Source organism: Pleurodeles waltl, chromosome 3_1, assembly GCF_031143425.1.
Source record: "Pleurodeles waltl isolate 20211129_DDA chromosome 3_1, aPleWal1.hap1.20221129, whole genome shotgun sequence".
NCBI classification, from domain to species: domain Eukaryota; kingdom Metazoa; phylum Chordata; class Amphibia; order Caudata; family Salamandridae; genus Pleurodeles; species Pleurodeles waltl.
In genome coordinates this window covers 128536256-128554824 of record NC_090440.1, presented here as the reverse complement: position 1 = coordinate 128554824, position 18569 = coordinate 128536256, and the positions used below count along the sequence as shown (strand labels likewise).

Below are 18569 nucleotides of genomic sequence, written 5' to 3'. Positions count from 1 at the left end.
GCGGGGGCTGCCTTCACAGCACAGTGATCCCTGCCAGCCAGGCGGTGATAACTAAGCAGGGCAAATTGTCCTCCAGCAGGGTAAAGGAGGGCCTAGTCTCTACGTCCCTGGTGGACTAGCAGACCAGGAAGGAAATGAACTCCTTTGTTTGGTTAATGAACCACAGCACCATGGGATACAAGCTTCCAAAGATTTATTATGAGCCATAACAGTCTTCAGATGTATTAATATTTAGTGGGACCTGTCCTTTGCTAATGACAATGTTGTGTGGTCACAAGAAGACGAGTAGTGCTCGGTTCTGATTCACATTACAATTATGGTTACCTGACTCCAAAGATCACTTTTTCTAGTCATCCACTGCACGTAAAGGTTTTATAATGATTATGCATTACAAGATTAGTACGCCATTTGTATTAACCTTGTTGCTGTAGATATTGGTTAATATAAAAATATCTTGAAAAAGCTCAAATATTTCATTGCCTTCTAAGAGGTACACATGCCAGCAGACATCAAAACGTAGAATATTCTGACTTTCACACCAGACATTCTATTGACATGATCAATCACAATCTTAAAATATTTTCAATCTACATCAATTAATCACAATGAAAAACGAAATCTCAGAATGTCATTAGTGACATTAAACCAGTTTGGGTGGGAAATCAAGATATTGTATCCACTAGCAATGGTGCCCATTGTTGGCTATGCTGACTCACTATGTGGGTAAAAAGGCCAAACTTAAGGGAACGTCAATATACACCAACACAAAGGAAGTACATTAGGGCACACACTAGGACCGATGTCACCCACTTTTTCCTGCCTACACAAACATGTTTATATCGCTCATTACTAATTCACTTCTAACGCAGTCACTTTGTGGGCAATTGGATGATTCACATAAGCAGTTACTTTGGGCTTCAATGTGCATTGACACCGTTAATTTCTCTGAAGGAAAATAAAACAACGCAAACTTCTAGGTCATTCAGACAACTGAATCGTAGAATAAACATTTCCTAGCACCAATTAATTTAGTTATTCTTCAGGAAAAGTGTGTATACTCATCCATCAGAGTCCAGTAAATGCTCTGAACCCTGGGAGCTAATGTTTAAGAGACTACAGGGCCCTTATACTTCTCCGATGGCTTGATAACAGAAGTTACCAGGCCAATTGGAGATTACAAGTAAAGTAGAAACACCACAGCAACACACAGGTTCTCCCACGGGCTTAGAGTGCTCAAAAGCAACTGTAATCGTCACATGAAAAGGAGGCTGCACATGAGGAATAACTAGGGAAGTGGATGCAGTAAATCTAATTCCCCATTTCTTAGTTGACTCTTAGGGTCCATCATGAAATGGTCCAATATTTTAGGCCCCCAAGAATTACTATACTTATAATTGTAACGCTAAGTGGCAGAATTTCGACTTCCATTACAGGGATCTAATAATGGCATGCATACATGACAACCCCCTCAGGTTCAAACTGGCATCATCTGCTGAGCTGCAGCCAAATGCAAGGAAACCTCACAACAGTCTCTTACAGAGGAGCCAAATGCTTCCTGGGTGTCTGAAATATCATGAAGATTTCAGAGAACCAATTATTCGTCCATGATAAATCCGGAACAATGCTAGTGTTGTGGCAATGCACAAACCTTGGTACCCGAGGTTACTGGATACGGTGGCAGAAGATCCAGAGCTCAGGTGACTAGGGATTGTGCATGTAAATCTGCATTAATTGTTACTTGCCATTTTAACCAACAATGTTCGTTGAACTTTTTTTTACAGCATAGGGGAAGATAAACATTATTGATGAGAATCAGAATATTGCAAATGGAGGAGTCACACGTGATAAGAAGCCTGAATGCCTAGATTTCGCGCATGGAGAACAAAATCCACTTTTTTCATTATGGACTAAAGTATAGTGCACGATACCTGCATATTCTCTAGCAGCAGGGCAGTGATGCGCTGAGCTAGGTGCGAGGAGGTTTGGGACATAGGCGAACCTCTCGCATTGTAAAGGGAGTTGGTTATGTGATCTCTCGTCTTCTTTTCCTTTCAAAACTCCACAAAACCATTGCAAGCCAATGTAACACCCTTCCTTCTCTCGTCTTACATCAACCTAGGCTACTGAAAGCATCTTCCTGTTTGTCACCCATTGTCTCATTGCACCTCTTCTCCCTACTTACACTTTATCTGCTTCGGTTCCCTGGGTGAAATGGCAAAACAGTCAGTGCTTAATTTGAGCAGGCGGTTCTCGGTGAGGTCCACTGGCTCTTATTTTGGGGAGCAGCACTTGTTTTTGCTCATCAGACACTGACCGAGATCAAGAGACGGAAAAATACACAAACAGGAAAGAAGGGGGCAGAGAAAGAGGGAAAAAACGGCTCAATGGGAGAAATGAGAGAACGGAAAAAATAAGAAATGGGAATCAGTGTCTGATAGTGGAATAGAGGCCAGAGATGGAAGATACGCAGCTTTCGGCACAACGATTTTCAATAGCACCACAGGAACAGCACTTTGGGCACCGTTACTCATTCAATTCTTCGCAGTGTCAACTCTAAGGTTGCATTTTACTGTAAATTATTGTTGCTACAACTTTAAAATTATGTCCAAAGTCCAGGAAGAACTAAACTTGGAATTAGAAAAGTAATGCATGTGTGCTGACATCGTAATTGACAAGGCACTATCAATAGTTGCACAAATCAATGCTAGTTAAAGTCCTGATTCACAATAAAAATTAATAAAAATTATACATTTCCTCCGTACACGTACTCTTACACACATTTTCAGATTTATGATTTATAGCACAACACCAGAACCAAGGTCTACTAAGTTTTGATGCTGCTGCTCACTTCCCCTGCGCTGGCACTCTTTGAGGCTGCCTAGGGCCATGCACACACCTTTGCACCATCGTCCAAGGTGTGTGGGTAATGGCTACTATAGTTATGGGCGAGCACAAAGTGCTCCGTCCATTCTGTAATCTCTCTTTGGGCTTGAAACCACGCCCATGCCACGCCAGTCACTTACATTGGTTCGTGGGCTTGCCTTTTAAAATCCGCTTGCTTTCATTTGTGAAAGGCATGCATACGTCATGCCTTTTCCGGTGTTTAGCCCACCTACACAGCACCGGTAAAGTACCAAAAACAAACGAGGCTTGATGTTTTCAGCCTGGAGTCCGGACTACTTTATGTTTATTTTCCAAGCAGCGCGATCGCGCTGCATTTTACATAGCGCGATCGCCCTGCGTTTTTTTTGCTTTACAACGCTAATAGCTCTAACTCGAACAAATGCGAGACCCGTTGCATTGAAAATGCTTGTTTTTGTATTGGAACAGAACCCTGTAATGTGCAGGACAGGAGACCACACTGCTGTTAGGTGCAGCACAAAGGCAATGTGGGACTAAATATATAGGATAAATACAAATATTTTGCCTTGTTAGTTCCTGCCTCGAGAGATAGTATTTTTGAAGCAAAGCCCTTAGACTGCACCAGTTTAATTTTTTGGGGAAACATGGTTACCTACGGTGGTCCCAGGGCTTAGCATTGAAGATGGAGAACAAGTGGACAGAGCACATAAAACACCTGCTGGAAGGCCAAAACTTGGTGCAACGCCTCCCATGTTGATTGCCCGAATGCTAAAATACAAGGACAAGATGGGTATACGTGTGGCGGCGCTGTCCCTGGGGTGCCCTTTCCAGGTAACCTAGGGGACAACGCTCTGTAATGGGGAAAGTGTGTTTTGATGCGAGGGAGAGAGGGGCAGACACTACATGTGTCATGTGTGATGGCCAGGATGGGGTAGGCCACACAGGAGGGGGGACGTTTATGTTCTTAACCCAAGGAGGGGGTGCGCACACAACTGGAAACATACTGACTCGATGGCTCAGAGATTACACGGATATGAGGGATGTACAACAAAGGCACATGGGGTAATAATCTTATCCCGGAATGTAAAGGGGATCCATAATCCCATCAAGCGACCAAGGATATGATTATATATATGCGAATAATGAGCAAAATAGTGATGCTTTAGGAGATGCAAATAGCATGCAAAATGGCTGTGTCAAACTGTGGTACTCTTGTTTTAGCTCCTCGGGGCATGGAGTATTGCTATGGGTGGATGCTAGTGTCCCCTTATGAGTGGATATTGAGTTAAAACTGTCTCCTAGCTAATATGTTTGAGTGGTGGGGAAGATTGGCGCGTGGCCACAATACTGCTAAACACATACGCTCCTAACACACAGGATTTCTTTCAAAAGGTGCTGAGCCGGATAATACCCTATGCCCACTGCAATGTAGTGATGATAGGGGATTACAATTGTGCACTGGATAAAGAACTAGACAGCTTCAGGAAGGCTGCTAGGCCGTTGGGCAGGGTCTCAAGGCCACGAATAACAGGTGTTGACATTCTGAATAACTGTGGTGGGAGCCACATGGAAACACAAGGGGATACCCCTTATACTCACAACCATGTGGTCAATTTACTAGGATCAATTACTTATTGATACACTCTGAGTATGTGGCGGATTTTGGAGCGATTAGATATCTAGATCGCAGGCTATTGGATCATGCCCCATTGGTTGCAGAGCTAAGGGGCAGTGCATAGGCGGCACCAATTCTGCAGTGGCGGTTTCAATCCCGTGCACTGAGGGACCAAGCGAACAGGGAAGAAATCTTTTGCTCTCAGTACGGGATCTGTTACTTCTGCTGGGGTACTTTGGGAAGAGTTTATGGTAACGATAACGGGTAAATGTGTAGCCACCACCTATGAAGTCTACAGATCCTTGATAAACACAGTGACACAAATAGAAAGCCAAAAAGGTGACACAGACAGGCAGGCACCACACACCGAAGCGGCATGGGAAGACAGAAACAGATTATAAAGAGAATTCGAGGAGGCGCATGAGACCCTTAGGAAACATGATTACAAAATATATATGAGAATCCAACATAAACAAGGAGAAACACTAGGCAGATTGCTTGCATGACTGGTTAACAGGGAGAAAGGAGGAAATGCAGCAGTGGCAATAAAAGATGTAGATGGGGCAACTCTCATGGCACAGGAGAACATTCTGCAACATTTTGCGGAGTTTTATTCCAGATTATACGCGCAACAAGGCCAAAGAGACATTGCAGGCATAACTGAACTCCAAGATTAGGCACAACTGCCTCAGGTAGAGGATGCAGCGAGAGAAGTACTGAGTACCCCGATAGATGAGTCGGATGTCATATGGGCCATAAAACAAATGAACACAGGGGAAGCACCTTGGAATGATGGGTTATCAGTGGAGTTTGACAACGAGTATGCAGAATTACCATGTGCACCACTTTTAGTGATGTATAGGGAGGCATTTGAGACTGGGGTGTTACCGGAGTCCCTATCATTGAACAACACAGACTCTAAGATCCTAGGGAAGATACTGGCCCATCGCTTGGCCAAAGTAGCAGGGAATATCAAACCCCCGGACCAGGCAGGATTTGTGGGGTGTCACACTACTACCACCAACATTAGGAAGGCATTTCTGATAATGGAACAGATAGAGAAGGGGGGAGAGCCCTGTGCCCTGGTGAGCTTGGACCCTCATAAGGCTTTTGATACAGCAGAGTTGGTGTTCATGCACCAAGTGTAAACTGGCCCATCGCTTGGCAAAATTAACAGGGAATATCATACACCCGGACCAGGCAGGATTTGTGGGAGGGTTGCACTACTAACACCAACATTAGGAAGGCATTTCTGATAATGGAAAAGATAGAGAAGGGGGAGAGCCCTGTGTCCTGGTGAGACTAGGCGCTCATAACAGGGTCTCAGGCAGCTGGCAGGTGCAGAGGTGCCCCCTCTCCCCGCTCATATTTGCACTAGTTATTGAACCACTGGCACGCCGTGTTCGGACCAAGCTTGAAACAGGTGGGGTAATTGTGGGAGGTGAAAGGGAAATTATTTTCCTATATGCAGATGACATTTTGTTGAACATCTGGAACCCAGAGGCTACCTGGCAGGCTGTTTACAATACAACAGCAGTAGTGGGGATGCACTCGGAGTTCAAACTCAATGCAGATAGATCAGTGCTGTACCTCATGGGACATGGTCGGGTGACCAGAAAGTGATCAATCCAAGATAAGACTTCAAACTACCCGGATTAAATACTTAGGCCTATATTTGAGTTTGAAAATGACGGAGATCTATGATTCAAATGTAGGTCGTATGCTTGATTTGCTAGAAAAGAGTGTATGCAGGTGGCTGGAATTCCAGATGTAGTTGCTGTCGCTGATGGGATGCATAGCACTGAGTCAAAAATCATGTTACCTAGAATATCATATATATTACCACATATGCCTGTGCGTATCCCTGATGCCTGCTTCCAACGATTAGATGAGATACTCCGACTGCTATATTGGGGTGAAGGGAGGGCAAGCATAAGTTTAGAGGTTCTGAGATTGCCCCGGGATGGAGGAGGGTTGCAGGCCAAGAATTTACTGTCACATTATTGGTACTGACGGGGGAACTGTGTGAATTACAGGACAGTTTTTTGTATCAGGTTGGAGGAAGTTGATGCTTTTGCACTTCCGCTTTCTTTTAGCACAGCTGCCACTTTTTGCGCTTTGGCTGTAGTCCGGCATGCCTTAAATGAAGGATGTGACGCAGGTGCACCTTCGGCGTGCCAAAGATGCGCCTAAGGCAAGTCCATTTGCATCTCCATCCTATACCATTCCTAATTGTGAGAGTATGGCATTCTCCCTAATGTGATGTTCAACTTTCTTCTTTCGGGAAGTTCTCTTATATAGACCTTCAGGACCGTATACGCACTTTCTCCAAGCCCTTCCGGATCTCTGGCCTAGTTATGGAAAGACAGAATTTTACCTTATTTGGTGATTTTAATCTCCATTTGGATGACCCCGGCAACAAGGCTTCCAGAACATTACTCCATAACATGTCCTCTCTACAGCTACCCCAGCAAGTAAGGGGTCCAACCCATGTGAAGGGCCACACTATTTACCTGGTCTTTAGCAATATCAGAAACTTACAGGTCCAAACACCTCTTCCCTTGATCTGGTACGATCACTTTCTTATTCCTTTTAGATTAGCTCTGCCTTCACCCCGTGCACTTAGCCAAACACATGGTGAGGCCCTTGTCCAAACTCAACAATCAGAGCTGGCTGGAAGTCCTGGAAACTACCAAACTGGGCTCTCCAGGCACTATGGACTCAGCCACCCACCTTTTTGATGAATGGCTGACAATTTCCTTGAATGCTGTTCTTCCGGTGAAGTTGCAGAAAGGCGTACCACGAGCCTAAAAATCTCCCTGGAATGCAAGCGCCTAGAAAGGAGATGGAGGAAGGCCTACAGTACAGGAACTCCATCCGGCGCAACCATGCAATAATTAGAGCTTCCCAGGCTGATTATTACTCATGAACATCGCTAATTCCTCCAGCTCTCCTAAAGAAATCTTTAAGATTCTCAAATACATCATTGAGCCCACAATAGCTGGTCCCTCCTTATTGGCATCAATTGAACACTGTAATAAGCTGTCCCTTTTCTTGCAAGAAAAAAATAATGGACATCTACTCCTCTTTTCCAATGACCCTAACACGGAGATCTCCTGCCTCAGCGAACCCTTTGCTGATCCTCCAGAATGCACCCTTTTGGTCTTTCCACCTCTTTCCGTATGCATGGTTAAGGATCTGCTAAATTCTTTAAAATCTGGCTCACCATTAGACCCTGCACCTTTACACAGTCTCCGTCAAGGGTCTGATTTTATTGCTCCAGTACTGACAGGAGTACTTAATCTCTTGTTACTCCATGGGCATGTTCCTCGCAATGGAAACATGCTATTGTCAAGCCGCATTAAGAAATCCAAACTAGATCCCTCTAACCTGAGCAACTTTAGACCAATCTCTCTTCTACCTGGAGTCTCTAAATTATTGGAGAAATATGATAACAGGCACCTTTCTGGCTTTCTTGAATCGTATTCACTCTTACATCCCACCCAGATGGGGTTCCGCCGGCTACACAGCACAGAAACAGCCTAGGTCTTCCGTATGCGGGGTACAGTGGCTAGTGATTGTTGAGCGGAGCAGAGAGGTCTGGTGGGGGAGTGGAAGGTGATGCAGTGGTTGAGGTAGGCAGGTCCTAGGTCATGGAGGGCCTTGTAAGCGTGGATGAGGAGCTTGAAGTTAATTCTCTTCTCTATAGGGAGCCAGTGGAGGTCTGTTAGGTGATTGGAGATATGTTCACAGTGGGGAATGTCCAGGATGAGTCTGTCAGACGCATTTTGGATGTGCTGTAATTTCTTGAGGTTTTTCTGGGTGGTACCGGCATAGAGGGCATTACCATAGTTGAGTCTGCTGGTATTCAGGGCATGGTTTTGGGTTTGCAGCAGTCCTTTCAGATCCATTTGTAGATCTTCCAGAGAAGTCAGAGTATGTGAAAGCAGGAGGATGCGACTGAGTTGACTTGGCGGGTCATGGTGAGCGTGGAGTCCAAGATGACCCAGAGGTTGCGTGCGTGGTTTACTGTGGTGGGATGGTTCCAAGGGTCGATGACCACCAGGAGTTGTCCCAGGCTGATGTGGATGGTCCTAGGATGAGGATCTCAGTTTTGTACAAGTTGAGCTTGAGGCAGCTGTCCTTCATCCAGGCGGCAATGGCTTCCATCAGGTTGTGAAAATTCTTCAAGGCAGTGGTGGGGTTTTCGGTCAGTGAGATGATCAGCTGGGTATTCTTGGCGTAGGAGACGATGTTCAGTCTGTGACCCCTGACAATGGATGTGAGAGGGGCCATGTAGATGTTGAAGAGTGCAGGGCTCAGGGAGGAGTCTTGTGGAACTCCACAGCTGATCTCTGTAGGTTCTGACAGGTAAGGCGGGAGTGTGACTCTCTGTGTTTGGCCAGACAGGAAGGAGCATGGAGCCTGGAGCAGAGGGTGAGGTGCGAGACCATTTCAAAGACGGCCAATAGGTCCAGCAGGATGAGGACTACTGTATGGCCGTGGTCAAGGAGCGATGGGATATTATCTGTGGCGACGAGGAGGGCAGACTCTGTGTTGCTACTGAAGCCTGATTGGGAGGTGTCCAGGATGTTTTTATCCTCGATGTGCTTACAACTTTAACAACTTCTCGTTTTCACACTAGTAGCTCTCAAGTACAATTTCATCTTAACATTAACAAGGCTACTTTTTATATTATTAAGTGTTACTAAAATTAACCCTGACTAGGTGACAATCTACGACTGACAAGGTGGACTTTAAAAAAAAGATCAATCACTAATGTAGATATCGCCATTCTGATGCCAGCCCCTTTTCATTTATTGAACATATGTCCTACCTAACTGATTGATAGGAGTCTTATGATTGGGAAGAGGTCCGAGATGCATAATCAAAAACTTTACCATACATTTATTTAGATTAAAAGATTACGGTCAAGACATTCTACAGTTGCAAATGACTATAATAATTTAACTCAAAAGGGGTGTCAGTTTAGCAGGAAATTTACAAAAAATCACAAAAACTATTGATTGTCCGTTGTTCTTCTCCTCATGTGTTGGTGTTGTATATTTTGTTCTTTTGGTTAACATGGTCTAAATACCTTTCATAGTTACACAATTATTTCAGTTACAGTTCAGTGAAGTTATGCCTATACAAGTCAATAACATCTATATAAAAAAGAAGACACATTTTATCATTAAAATGTCATTAAAATGCTAGTGGATCTAGCATCCCCCTGTTCCACAAATAATTATTCTGCAAACTTAATCTAAACTGCACCATTAGTTTTCAACAACACATTGTTGGCTGTATGTTCAACACAATGCTGATAACTGTACACTTGTTTAATGCAGAGAATTATCCTCAGAGTGGACCTTAAAGACATTATTTGAGTAAATTATTAACAGTTTATGATCATTTACTCTGTGGAGCAGCTCACAAAAACTAAACAAAATTATGTTTGTTGTATAGCTGCTTATATACATGAAAATAAATTGTCAACTAAAGACTGTATCCATTCTGAGTGACATTAGATACAATAAAATATGTAATTTCATTAATTGACATTAAGTAAAACACAAGTTATAAAAGCAGTTCTGTTTCAGTGGGGAAGATAAAAAGTTCCCAAGTTATGAAATCAGTTCTGTGGCAATGGGGAAATAAAATAAGTTCCTTGAGGCAAATGACCATAGTAATTGGGAAGATATCTTTTGAAGTTTTCTCCTGCCTCCCTTTTTGTCAGAAGTAGTCTTATTTAAAAAATATTTAGTTCACACCATGGTTGTTTCTCTCTATCAGACTGAAAGTTTCTCACAAAAGCAAGAGATTACAGCTATGACCAATTAATGGGCAGCTGTCTGTATCATTTATAAAAATATGTATAAAAGTCTTTGCATTGTTGAGCATTTACTTCTAAATAGCAGCCTGAGAAGGAAGGGAGAAGGGGAAAAACTATGCTTACGATTTCTTTGTAAGTCTTCATGGGTGCATAGATGTCACGGACAGATCACTTATCTTTAAAACATTTAATGATTTGAAAGTATATACTTTTATTGCACAGATGATTGTTATGCTCTCCAATGATATGAAGAAGGAAAAACTTAAAGTGAATTAGCAAACAACTTCTTAGATGCTTATAACACTCACATAGCAGATGGACTATTCCAGAGTACTGAACTATCTTATTTCACAAACGTAAGTGATTTAATTGAGATAACGGGCTTACCTGGATGAGTTAATTCTTCTTGCATTTGAGCTCTAGATTGCTCGGAGAAGCATCTTTTCTTCAGCCAGCCCGCATCAAATTCACTAGTGTGTCCATCGGGCCAAGTAATACATATCTTTAAGAAAATTAATACGACACATTGATCAAGTTACAACACAAGGATACATGTAACAAAAATTGGAGAAAGGAAAATCAATGGAGCATTATACTTTTGGTGCATGTAGTGCACACAGAGCATTACGGTATACACTTGAACAGATAACATTAACCTAAGAATGAATAATACTTATCATAATTTTCAGAGAAAACTCATAATAGCCAGGGTCAGGATTGCAAAATATGGGTAGCATGGCAAGACATCATTTGCTAATTGCATTCTACTTAAGGAAAAGCAAAAATGGCATCCTGCAAAATGATGATTTATTTTTTTACTCGTGAGATTAAACATTTTCCCACTTCATCAATATGTTATTGGCAATATCACAAATCTTCCTCCTTTTTGAGTCCTCTTTTTATTAAATCATATTTGTTGCTGTTCTTATCACAATTCTTCCACCTTTTTGAGTCCATGGCTTTTAGAAATTCCACTTCAGTACTGAGCTTAATTTCACAACATCTATAACAAGCATTAGCTTTCAAAAATAAAACTTTGCAATTTTGTTTGCCCTGCTGGGCACAGTTTTGCCAGTCACAAGCCTTCTATTTGTGGGGCACTGTAAGTTACAACAAAATAGTACCTTGATGTCGTCAGGAGCAGCGGACGGGCACTAATTACGTTGAAGTCAATTAGTGCTTGATCCCTGCTCCACACAGAGGAATGGAAATGACGCCAGACATGCATTGACAAATTACGAGGCTGTAAAGAAGAGTGCCCTGAAAACCAGCAAAAAGTGAGCGACAGGCAGGCTCCAAGCCCTTTAGTGAACACAACAGTGTCTCTCAAAAGAGACACATGCACAAGCAATTCTTCAGCAAGGAGTGATGACTGGGTGCCTGCTTTGTAGCAATCATCTCTTGTGGCACCATAAAAATGCCAGGGCTTGGCAGTAAAGCGGCATGAGACCCTCTGTCATGAGGATGACTAAGTATGTTGTTGACCAACCATGACCCACATATCTCTCCCTGTTACCCTTCAATTTCAACAGCTTTACATGAGAAGCATACTAAATTTGCTCACACTTTTTATCATTCTAGAAGAACCACCTTTCCTTATATCCTGCGCATCACATTCTTACTCACTACTTTCTTAGTTTTACAGAAGGGCACTAACTCATATATCGGGGACAAAGAACAAAACAATGTGGTCAATAGTCAGTATGTGATTGTGCTCCCTGCTTCTGCGTCACAGCATAAAATTAGCTGCCATCATTGGCCTTTCAGTTTATAGATTTATATTGCGAAATTTAGAATTCAGTGTGAAGACATCACCAGCATGGACTCTGGTGTGATTAGGGTCCTGCACTGAACTGGACTGGCGCATTTCAGTTTTTTTTTATTTCTGATCATTGCTTGAACATTTGGGGGTCTGTGCACTGGCGGTTCTACCTTTAGAATGGAGGAGCGCCGCCCTGCCTGCTGTGAGTACAGCATTAAATCAACATCAATAGTATAATGGTCTCATTACCATAATATTACATCATGCATGCCACGGCAAGTGTGAGGGAGAGTGGGAGGTTATTCTCTAATTAGATTAGCGGAGCAGCATTAGGAATGACAGGTAAAGTGTAGCTTGTGCATGTCAACTTGGCCGACTGTCTTGAGACGGCCAGCCCAACATGCGCACTTCTGCCCGCGCCTATCCAGCAGCTATTAAACAACAGCTGAGGGATTGCACAGGCTCCCAGACTTGCTCCCAGGAGCGCTGGGTTGGCCTGCTCAATCCAATCCTGACGATTATCTCATGATGAAAATAGCATGAGAGCAGCTGTAGGATTGGTTAGGTTCACATTGGCGTGAACTAAGAGTTTCATCCGAACTTGAGTCCTCGAACTGACAGCAGGCAGTAACCTCGTTGGAGCCTAGGTAAAACCGCTGTTGCTTGTCTACCAGAAGAGCCATTTAAAGCGTGCCACTTAACACACAGACATAAGGAAAACAAAGTGCTCTTTAAAAGACTAATCGCCTCATTCCCTCTCCACTTTAACATCCTTGGCCTTTGTGGAACCAGATAAAACATGGCATCCCTGCCCCGCTGGAACGAAAGGCCTGCCAATTTATTAACTTCTATAAATATATCTTCTTCGTTAGCTGACGGTTCCAGCATGTAGTAAATAATGCCACAGAGTCCTTTTGCAGTAGCCAAGCAAGCTGCTTTATCCATCCTTTGTGCACACAATAAAAGGCCTTTTCCTCCCTCCCACTCTGGTCCATGGGTTACACAGGGGCAGATCTCTGCCAATTAAGCAAGTGGCACTCACAGTCCGCATGACGCATGGAGCTTTGATGGGCGAGACGGTGAATCCAGACACATGCTGAGCACTTCTGGAAAGGTAAGCTGGCTTGTGCAATGTTAAGGACCTCATCTACATAGTGTTTGGGCATTTGGGGTGGTAGGTGCGAAGTATTCTGAGATGTGAGGTGCTGTGCAATCACATTTAGGGGTGCTGCGCTAAGGAAATTTACATTTATTTACACTGCTTAGAAATCTTAGGTCTGCAGCCACTGCCAAGTAATCTGAGGTATGAAGTGATAAGGAATCTGATCTCAAGCCCTGTAAAACACTGGGTGTATCAAAGTGTCATTAATGTTGTTTTATCTGTGCATTCGTACATAATTTGTGGAAGAGTTGCACCTTTTGCACCTTTTGATTTTCTTATGAGGGAATGGCTTAATTATACATCAAATGCCTTACGTGTGTCACAGGGAAATTAGAGCAGGTGTATCTCAAACATATTATTCACAGAACAGTTTTAACCACATCAGCTCACTTATTACATGTAAGTTGAAACGTGATCACATTCACAAAGGTAATATTAATTAACACAGTGGTTGATTAGATGTATGTTCACAATGGTTATCTTCACTCACCATTTATAATGATGAAACAGCCAATATGTACTTTGCCAGACAGCAGCACTCAGGCCTGGGACTTTCTCAAAACCAAGCTGGTCTGTCCTTAGTGTGGTGGTATGGTACAGAGTTGATATACAAACTGGTCTTGAAACATTAGAATCATGATCAATGTTAAGACAACTGCCTTTGACATACATTTTGAGGTGAGATGCTGTCTCCCTGGTCACTGCTGCAAGCTGGTCTGTGTACAGCAATAATAAATATAAATAATGACACACAGACTTGAAGAACGGGAAGCTGGGCAGAATTGTAGATGGTGACATTCATATTTGAAGTCATTTAATTTGCCTTCACTGGGTTTTCAGATTGCTTATGTGCGATGTTTCCAGAGTTTCATTCTACTGTACAATTTACACACTACAGTAACTGTAAAACATGTTTAATGCAATAAGATATGAGGCAGTTTTTAATGTGTTTAAAAAGTTCAAGACTATGGTCCTCATTACAACCCTGGCGGTCGGTGTTAAAGCGGCAGTAATACCGTCAACAGGCCGGCAGTAAAAAAAGGGAATCATGACCATGGCGGAAACCGCCAACACAGACAGCCACTTTAACACTCAGAACGCCACTGCGGTAGAAACAAACACCGCGGCGGTAACCGCCAACAGACAGGCGGAAGACAATGTACCGCCCACTGTATTACAAGGCACCAATCTGCCACCTTTTCCGGGTCGGTACCAACGACATCAAAAGCACGGCGGAAACAGTACTTTGAACGGAAACCACTCACCTCTCGACACCCAAAGAGGAACCAGGACGCCATGGAGCCCGAGTTACAGGTGCTACCAATGTTGGTTTACCTCCTCTTCTACCAGGAGCAGCAAAGACGGCGGCGACGACCATGGTGAGTACTGCACCTAGCACACAGGGGAGGGGGGGGGGGGAGGAAAAAGAGAGTGACACACACACGAAACACCCCCACCCTCACCCACAACACCATACACACAAATACATGCAGCAACATTACATATACACCCCGTAACCCTCAGGAAGAACGCAAGGACAAAAGGAAATGATTGTAACGACTGTAATCATCTAAAATTCAGATCTGGAAACAGGTCTGTAACAGATGATTATATACAAATATGTACAGCAACTACACAAGTCCGGATAGTGTTCCATTCATTGTCCGTGGACCAGTTGTCCCAAAATGCATGGGCGAAGCCCACAAATGACACCTGCCTCAAAACGGAGAGAACAGTCCTGGGGCATCAGGTCGAAAAAACAGGTACCTCCTTTGTGCCCAGAGTGCTTCATCCTGCCATGGACTGGGGTAGTGGATGCTGTTCTCCACTGGTTCTGGAGGGGGCTTGGTGCCCAGAGTGCTTCATCCTGCCAAGGACTGGGGTAGTGGATGCTGTTATCCACTGGTTCTGGAGGGGGCTTGGTGCCCAGAGTGCTTCATCCTGCCAAGGACTGGGGTAGTGGATGCTGGTCTCCACTGGTTCTGGAGGGGGCTTTGTGCCCAGAGTGCTTCATCCTGTCAAGGACAGGGGTAGTGGATGCTGTTCTCCACTAGTTCTGGAGGGGGCTTGGTGCCCAGAGTGTTTCACATGGTGTGTGGCAGTTCCCATTCCCGCACCTGGGTGTCAGAGCCACAAGATTTCCTGGGAACAGGTAGCATGATACTCCATGGAGGCAGAGACACACTCCACCCTGCGGCGACTCAGCCTGCCAACTGCTGGTACTGCCAGTGCTGGTTGTGGTGCCTCATGAACGCTGTGCAGGGTCCCAGACGTCTCCTGCAGCCTCAGACGACTGCCCACTGAGGATGATGTCAATGTCGGCTGTGGTGGCACAGTCTGAGTATGTCGCGGGGCAAGTGGCGGTGGTTGCAGCGGTGTCAGCGGCAAATATGCTGGCGGTGGTGCATGTGTCCGCACCTGTGGAGGGAGACACCAGGATGTCTCCTGCAGCCTCGGACGGCTGCCCACTGGGGATCATGCTGGGGACTGTAGCAGAGGCAGCAGACGTGCAGGTGGTGGTGCAGGTGGCGGTGGTGTCCACCGCAGTACAGGTTGCTGTTCTGACCTGCAGAAGGGGTGTCACCAGTCCCTCACCCTGAGGCTCCGTACCCTGAACTGACTTCAGGGCACAGAGAAGTGTGGCACAATGGTTAGAGCGGCAGACCATGATGCAGAGAGCTGGCCCGAGACCAGGGTTCAATACCCGTCTCGGCGGGTGTTGGTCTCAATTCCCTTGGACCAGATAATTCTTGCCTCAGTGCCTAATCTAATTGATGGGTCCCACTCTGTAACTCTCGGCAATAGCTTGCTTAATCTCCACAACGGCCCTGACAGCGCTTGGATGCCTGGCTTCACCCTGGGGGTTGCCCAGGAGTTGGGCGCCTCACAAGGAAAAGCCAGGAGGGGTTCCACAGCGGTATGCGTACAGCCCCTTGAGACCCTAACGGGTGAGTAGTGCGCTATACAAGTGCGAAGTTTACAGTTTTTTACAGTTTACTTCCCTTTAGCCTTGTGTCCCTTCCCCACCTTGGAAGTCGCTGCTGGGACCTTGGCTCTGTCTTCTTTTGTCTTGGAGGAGGCCTTGCTGCTTGGTTTGTGTGGCTTTTCCTTACGGCATGTTGTCCCTTTCTTCACCTTGGCAGGTGGCGGAATAGGGTGATCCTTGGCCTCATTAAGTGGCGCACTGGCAGCTCTGATGGGTGCGGCCCGCAATGTTACAGGACTTGCAGGGACCACAGTGCTGGAGGATTTCATGGCTGAGGTGCTGGGCTGGGATCTGGACATCCTGACCCTAGGGGAAGGATGGGGGGGGAGGTGTAGGGAAGAGGTCAAAGTTAGCGAGGAAAAGTTTTTTAGACCCACTGGGATGGGAAGATGGAGGGGGGTGGGAGTGGAGGAAGAGGTAGTGGTTGTAGGAGGTGTACGTCTGCTGAATTTGGGTGAGGGTGCATGGGCTGGAGGCTGTTGTGAGGTTGATGGCTGATGAGTGGGTGTGTGCCGGCGTTTGTGTAGTTTGGGAGGAGGGCTCACAGACACACTGGGAAAGGACACAGGGGACGTGTGAATGGTAGTGGGGGTGGTGATTGCACGTGAGCGGTGTGTGGTGATGGGCGTGCTGGTGATGGAGGTAGTAGCTGAGGATGTAGTGCATGCAGGTGTGAGTGGAGAGGAGACTGGGAGGGAGGAGGAGGACTTGGAGGAGGGGGACACAGTGGAGGCAGTGGATGTTGGTGTGTCTGCATGAGTATGGTGCTTGTGTAAGTGCCTGTGGGATGTGTGGTGTTTATGTTTGCCATGTCCACTCTTGTGTGTTGATGAGTGTGAATGCTGGTCTGATGGTGTGCTTGAGATAGGCTGAGGTACAGGAGATTGGGTCTGGGTAGTGGAAGTTGGAGGGGGGAGGCTGGACACAGGGACAATGGCTGCCATCAGTGCTGAGGCCAGAGCCTGAAATGCTCTCTGTTGGGCTGCCACGCCAGAATGAATGCCCCCCAGGTATGCATTTGTTTGCTGCTAATGCCTTTCAACACCCTGGATGGCATTCAAAATGGTTGATTGCCCAACAGTGAGGGATCTCAGGAAGTCAATAGCCTCCTTACTGAGGGCAGCAGGGCTGACTGGGGCAGGGCCTGAGGTGCCTGGGGCAAAGGAGATGCCCACCCTCCTGGGTGAGCGGGCACGGGAAACTCGATGAGGGGCTGCTGGGAGGGCGGTGCTAGTTGGGGGGTGGCGGCTGTACCTGTTGTTATGGTGGGCACAGAGGTGCCCGCCACCACAATGGAGCTCCCATCAAAGGAGGAGTCGCTGGTGTCTCCTCCTGTCCCCGTCGTGGAGCTCCCCTCGCCCTCCGTCCCACTGGTGCCTTCAGACTCCATACATTCACCCTCCAGGGCCTTGTGGGTTGCAGCTCCCTTCTGCTCCGGTGCCACTGCTCCTCTGCCAGATGATGCTAATGCACAGAACGACAGGGTGACAAAACAAAAAAGGGGGAAGACAGAGGAGAGACATGGTCAATACCTGCAACAACACCACAGTTGGCGGACACAACACACAGGGAGCAGCCCTATGCACTAGGCCATGCACTAACAGTTCACGGGGAAATGACATGACCATGGTGGACTGTGCCTATACCCATTTGATGCACACCTGGAACCCACAGGGCCACTACCACTTTTGAGGTTGGACTGGCACTGAGCCTGCCTAACAATGGATCTACCCTGGCATGGGAACCCAAAGCCCTCTCCCCACACCCAGAAACCTCAAAGCGCTCATGAGACTGTACTCACCCCCTTGTGGCTGCTGAGATGCCCTCAAGCACCCATCCAACTCAGGATATTCCACCGCCAGGATCCGGTACATCAGGGGGGTCATGGTGCGACGGGCAACCCTTCCACGTTGGGAGGCCATCCCCAGCTGGGCCTCCGCCGTCTTCTTTGTCCAGCCGCGCAGGTCCTCCCATCTTTTGCGGCAGTGGGTGCTCCGTCTATGGTAGACCCCCAAGGTCCGCACTTCCTTGGAGATGGCACGCCAAATACCCTTCTTCTGGTGGGTGCTGACCTAGAGGAAATGTAAAGTAGGAATGGATTTTACTCCCCCGTCCGGTTATTCTTACTCGTTGGCCACAACCACCCACCCTGGCTCAAAAACACATACACTGACCATCCTCACATGCTGGCCTCTGCCCACCCCCCACCTGTATCTTCCATAGAAGCCACTCCATACATTCATGTCCCATCCATCATGCTCACAGTGTACTCACCTGTTTGTCTGGTGGACCTTAGAGTTGCGTGTACTGGGGGAGGACCCCATCCACCAGTTTGTCCAACTCCTC

The 18569-nt window shown here is 46.0% G+C and overlaps 1 protein-coding gene across 1 annotated transcript in view; it reads right to left on the bottom strand.

Annotated features, from left to right (window-relative positions):
* The window catches only part of BBOX1 (gamma-butyrobetaine hydroxylase 1), a 448234-nt gene that overhangs the window by 354189 nt on the left and 75476 nt on the right, over window positions 1–18569 (bottom strand). The window contains exon 3 of the mRNA XM_069221961.1: window positions 10701–10815. Coding sequence (XP_069078062.1) covers window positions 10701–10815 — 115 coding nt within the window. The remainder of the gene's footprint in view (window positions 1–10700; window positions 10816–18569) is intronic.